General features: G+C 44.4%; 1 protein-coding gene across 4 annotated transcripts in view; it reads right to left on the bottom strand.

The window, feature by feature from the left end:
- Positions 1-6,299, bottom strand: part of LOC112072112 (CD209 antigen-like protein C) — a 166,535-nt gene that overhangs the window by 4,428 nt on the left and 155,808 nt on the right. For 3 of the 4 annotated variants that reach the window (XM_070439655.1, XM_070439658.1, XM_070439656.1), the window contains exon 1: positions 1,304-1,540. The exons of the other annotated variant lie outside the window; for it this stretch is intronic. In XM_070439655.1, coding sequence (XP_070295756.1) covers positions 1,304-1,445 — 142 coding nt within the window. In that variant the 5' untranslated portion in view covers positions 1,446-1,540. Of the gene's footprint in view, positions 1-1,303; positions 1,541-6,299 lie in introns of those variants that run through there. 4 annotated transcript variants of the gene reach the window in all.

The raw sequence follows: 6,299 nt of genomic DNA, 5'->3' as shown, positions 1-6,299 counted from the left end.
TATGCATTCTTGTGTCCGTGCTGTGTGTATGTGTGAGAGATTTTTACAGTGGTTATTGTTAGACCATTATCTGCAGGACAATATAAATCATTCCATGTCTCTACATGGTCACCTTGTCCAGAGTATATCTCAACACAGTCCTCCTGCCCAGGGAATGGGACTTGCTATTTGTGATGATGGACAGGACACTATTATACCAGGAAGATATAGATCATAGAGGGGAAGTGGACAACAAAGGCTAGTTGTTAACATATATTAAATATCATATGTAACAGCCCCAAGATAATTCAGGGAGTTTCCAGAACTCTCCCTTCCTTTCACCTTTCTGCTGATCTGGACCTTCTGTTTACTCCCARATATACATCAACATGTTCAGGAGGTCCAGGACTACAAACATGGGTCATTATAATGTCCATACAATAGATTTGACATTACAAACTGCTCCAAGTGGATATTGAGGGTGGGTWGTCTTAACCAGTGAGGATGAGATGACAACAGTAACCACCGTGGCTTTCCTCTACATTTACCCATTAGTAATTTTTTGAAATGTTAACTAGGTAAGTAAATTAAGAACAAGTTCTTATTTACAATGACAACCTACCCCGGCCAAACCTCCCCCTAACCCGGACGACGCTGGGCCAATTGTGCGCCGCCCTATGGGACTACTGATCATGGTCGTTTGTTATACAGCCTTGGATTGAACACAGGTCTGTAGTGACGGCTCTTGCACTTCAATGCAGTGCTTAAGACCGCTGCGCCGCTCAGCCCCCCATTTAGCAGACTATGTTATCCAGAGTGACTTACAAAAGTATGTTTAAGTGCCTTGCTCAAGGGCACATCGACAGATTTTTCACGTAGTCGGCTCAGGAATTCGATCCAGCAACCTTTCGGTTACTGGCCTAGTGATCTTAACTGCTAGAAGTCCTGCCGCCGTCTCTCTTCATGAACCTGATTGGTCGAGGAGATTTTGAGTGACAGCTGGTTGAATGACTGAAAAGATCCACTTCACTTCCCTCTTTTGGGACCCATATGGAGGAACAATAATCAAATATGAGCATTTGATATTGTGCTTATGTGTAACTTGACAACAAAGACTGACTGTCAAAGAGTATTATGAGAACACACAGCAGCCCCAGACACACTGCAGCAACTCCAGAGGGTCTCTTCCACCACTGAACATGTACTGAATCACAAATTAAAGATCGTTGGTAATGTGTTTTACTGTATCATCCAGGATTGGGAAAAATAAATCTGTTTAATGTGTAGTGTGTGTGTGTGTATGTGTATGTTCATGCAATCTTACCTGAAGCAACAACTCCATCTCTTGAACTGGGCTTGAAGGTTCTTACGTTGGAATATAATTGGCCGTCAATGTCTGTGTTCTTCATTGCATCAGGCTCATCGTCTTCAAATCCATCTGAGTTTTCATAAACTCCCTTTGACATCTTAACACACTTGTGCTCAAATACAGTAACTTCTACTTCTAACCTCAACTCTAATATACGTCTATAGCTGTGTCTTCTCCCTGCACTGTCCTGGGTCTGTGTGACTTTAGGTAGTGAAACTATCTGTCATCCACAGTGGATGATAAATTGTGAAATCAACACAACACTGGCCACCATGTGACTCCCACCAGCCTTAGTTTGATAATATACTACATGATATGACTCCCACCAGCCTTAGTGTGATAATATACTACATGATATGACATTATATCATGCTATGTGATGTATGTGTGAATTCACAGGGTCCCAATGTTGGATCTGCTAAAATAAATTGGGATCTTTTTAATTTACATGTACACTACATATATTCTGACTGACTTTATACTAGCCTCTGCCTTCAATGGAGAGCACATTATGGCTCTCACTCTGTGACTGGAAGTGTAGGGAGAAGTTGATCTTGGGTCAGTTTTGCATTTCCACCACAAATGGTTAAGGTTAAGATTGGGGGAAAGAAACCTGTTCCTAGATCTGTACCTAGGGGAAACCTCCCCCCGTGTTGTGACCGGCCACCAATGGCCATATAGGGGTCTTTGTTCTATCTATGCTGACTGTGAATAGTTACTCAGAATGAAAAAGCAGAAGTTCTGACAATATCTCCATATTTTCAGTTTTAAGGGAATCGAAAGAATAAAAACCCTTCACATGTTTTATGCCAAAACATTCATATCTCCACCCTGTCTTTTAGTACAACATAACATATACATACTGGTTACATCTAATGACAACTCTCTCTGCACTGATTCCACTGTTCCACATGACATCTACCTACATGAACTATTACACAACTCTATAGCTCTACTCTATTCCACAGGAGGAGAGAAAGCATCACACATATCCTTAGATACAGGGACAGAGTCAAAGGTGTCCCTCTGGTGGACGTAGTACTAACTACAGGTACAGCTGTAGTGTTGGTGACAGAGACCTGGGTGAATGTAGTACTAACTACAGGTACAGCTGTGGTGTTGGTGACAGAGACCTGGGTGGATGTAGTACTAACTACAGGTACAGCTGTGGTGTTGGTGACAGAGACCTGGGTGGATGTAGTACTAACTACTGGACGTAGTACAACTTAAGGTAAGCTGTAGTGTTGGTGACAGAGACCTGGGTGAATGTAGTACTAACTACAGGTACAGCTGTGGTGTTGGTGACAGAGACCTGGGTGGATGTAGTACTAACTACAGGTACAGCTGTGGTGTTGGTGACAGAGACCTGGGTGGATGTAGTACTAACTACAGGTACAGCTGTAGTGTGTTGGTGACGAGACCTGGGTGGATGTAGTATAACTACAGGTACAGCTGTAGTGTTGGTGACAGAGAGCTGGTGGATGTAGTACTAACTACAGGTACAGCTGTAGTGTTGGTGACAGAGACCTGGGTGGATGTAGTACTAACTACAGGTACAGCTGTAGTGTTGGTGACAGAGACCTGGGTGGATGTAGTACTAACTACAGGTACAGCTGTAGTGTTGGTGACAGAGACCTGGGTGGATGTAGTACTAACTACAGGTAAGCTGTAGGTGTGTGGTGGCGTGTTGTGACAGAGACCTGGGTGGTGTAGTACTAACTACAGGTACAGCTGTAGTTTTGGTGCAGAGACTGGGGGATGTAGTACTAACTACAGGTACAGCTGTAGTGTTGGTGACAGAGACCTGGGTGGATGTAGTACTAACTACAGGTACAGCTGTAGTGTTGGTGACAGAGACCTGGGTGGATGTAGTACTAACTACAGGTACAGCTGTAGTGTTGGTGACAGAGACCTGGGTGGATGTAGTACTAATACAGGTACAGCTGTAGTGTTGGTGACAGAGACCTGGGTGGATGTAGTACTAACTACAGGTACGCTGTAGTGTTGGTGACAGAGACCTGGGTGGATGTAGTATAACTACAGGTACAGCTGTAGTGTTGGTGACAGAGACCTGGGTGGATGTAGTACTAAGTACAGGTACAGCTGTAGTGTTGGTGACAGAGACCTGGGTGGATGTAGTACTAATACAGGTACACTGTAGTGTTGGTGACAGAGACCTGGGTGATGTAGTACTAACTACAGGTACAGCTGTAGTGTTGGTGACAGAGACCTGGGTGGATGTAGTACTAACTACAGGTACAGCTTGTGTGTGGTGACAGAGACCTGGGTGGATGTAGTACTAACTACAGGTACAGCTGTAGTGTTGGTGACAGAGACTGGGTGGATGTAGTACTAAGTACAGGTACGACTGTAGTGTTGGTGACAGAGACCTGGGTGGATGTAGTACTAACTACAGGTACAGCTGTTGTGTTGGTGCAGAGACCTGGGTGGTGTAGTACTAACTACAGGTAGCTGTAGTGTTGGTGACAGAGACCTGGGTGGATGTAGTACTAATACAGGTACAGCTGTTTGTGTGGTGACAGAGACCTGGTGGATGTAGTACAACTACAGGTACAGCTGTAGTGTTGGTGAAGAGACCTGGGTGATGTAGTAGTTTCAGATGCTTTTGGAACGGGGCCTGGGTTGTAGAGCTCAAAACTACCCCAACAGAGTCTTCACTGAGCCCAGACACACACTCATGTTCTGCCCTGTCTCTACCACCAGTTCTAACTACTTTGAACAGCAGGTGCCATGCAGTCACAGGGTCATTTTTTTTGGCTCTGGGGCCCACCGCCATAGAACTGTTGAGGGTCCCTTTGCCGGGCATAGGGTGATGCAGATGATGCCTGTCTCGTTGACACCGTCGGTGAGGTTGGCAGAGCGCTGCCAGTTTGAGGAGCTGCATGCTGAAGGGCAGTCAGAGGAGACACTGAGGTAAATAACAACAGTTTGAGGAGCTGCATGCTAACGGGCAGTCAGAGGAGACCACTGAGGTAAAATAACAACAGTTTGAGGAGCTGCATGCTAACAGGCAGTCAGAGGAGACTGAGGTACAATAACAACAGTTTGAGGAGCTGCATGCTAACGGGCAGTCAGAGGAGACCACTGAGGTAACTAACAACAGTTTGAGGAGCTGCATGCTAACGGACAGTCAGAGGAGACCACTGAGGTATAATAACAACAGTTTGAGGAGCTCATGCTAACGGACAGTCAGAGGAGACACTGAGGTATAATAAACAGTTTGAGGAGCTGCATTCTAACGGACAGTCAGAGGAGACACTGAGGTATAATAAACAGTTTTAGTAGCTGCATGCTAAGGGCGGTCAGAGGAGACACTGAGGTAAATACAACAGTTTGAGGAGTTGCATGCTAACGGACAGTCAGAGGACACCACTGAGGTACAATAACAACAGTTTGAGGAGCTGCATGCTAACGGACAGTCGAGGAGACCACTGAGGTATAATAACAACAGTTTGAGGAGCTGCATGCTAACGGCAGTCAGAGGAGACCACTGGGTATAATAACAACAGTTTAAGGAGCTACATGCTAACAGACAGTCAGAGGAGACACTGAGGTATAATAACAACAGTTTTCGTAGCTGCATGCTAACGGACAGTCAGAGGAGACCACTGAGGTATAATAACAACAGTTTGAGGAGCTGCATGCTAACGAACAGTCAGAGGAGACCACTGAGGTATAAAAACAGTTTGAGGAGCTGCATGCTAACGGACAGTCAGAGGAGACTACTGAGGTATAATAACAACAGTTTGAGGAGCTGCATGTTAACGGACAGTCAGAGGAGACCACTGAGGTATAATACACAGTTTGAGGAGCTGCATGCTAACGGGCAGTCAAAGGAGACCACTGAGGTATAATAACAACAGTTTGAGGAGCTGCATGCTGCGGGCATTCAGAGGAGACACTAAGGTATAATAAGACCCGTTGTTATCAAGGTAATCAATGTATATCTGGGATGCATCCGGTTTACTCAGCCAACTCACATGCACAGTAGCACTCTGTGCACCCTGGAGCAGCGCGAGCAGTGATGTCGTCATTACGTCATCAGAACATGGCAGACATTAGATGAATATACATTAAAAAACATTTTTCAGTGAAAATTATCCGAATAATTCAATGGATATTTTGTGCACAATGGTGATGACTAAAGTGTCTTATTACATTTTCAAGTCTGACTGCCTAGCGTCTGTTAAACTGCAGTACCGAAACAAAACTGTTGGAGCAATCGAAACAGTGCTTCTAGCCAGTAACCCTTTTCCTCTTGGAGGAGATGCTGGTAGCCCTCACTGGGGAGTGGTAATTATCATATGTAACAGCCCAAGATAATTCAGGAATTTCCAGAACTACCCTTCCTTTCTGCTGATTTGGACCCTCTGTTTACTCCCAAATACATCAACATGTTCAGGAGGTCCAGGACTAACAACATGGGTCATTATTTTACTTTATTTAACTAGGCAAGTCAGTTAAGAACAACTTCTTATTTTCATGAACAGCCTAGGAACAGTGGGTTAACTGCCTGTTTAGGGCAGAACAACAGATTTGTACGTTGTCAGCTCAGGGATTTGAACTTGCAACCTTTCAGTTACTAGCCCAACACTCTAACCACTAGGCTACCTATATTATCCATACAATTGCATTGACAGTACAAACTGCTCAAGTGGATTTTGAGGGTGAGTAGTCTTAACCAGTGAGGATGAGATGGCGACATAATTGGCCACAGCCCACTTCTCTCCTAATGACCTGATTGGTTGAGTTTGAGTGACTGCTGATTGAACTGAAAATACCCACTTCACTTCCTCTTTTGTTACCCATATAAGGGAACAGCAGTTAATGTGAGCATTTGATATTGTGCCTAAATGTAACTTGACAACAAAGACTGACTGTCAAAATGATTAAGTAACATCATTGATACCTTTGGATATTTACTACATAC

Source organism: Salvelinus sp. IW2-2015, unplaced genomic scaffold (assembly GCF_002910315.2).
Source record: "Salvelinus sp. IW2-2015 unplaced genomic scaffold, ASM291031v2 Un_scaffold1826, whole genome shotgun sequence".
NCBI lineage: Eukaryota > Metazoa > Chordata > Actinopteri > Salmoniformes > Salmonidae > Salvelinus > Salvelinus sp. IW2-2015.
This window is presented reverse-complemented; position numbering and strand designations above follow the sequence as displayed.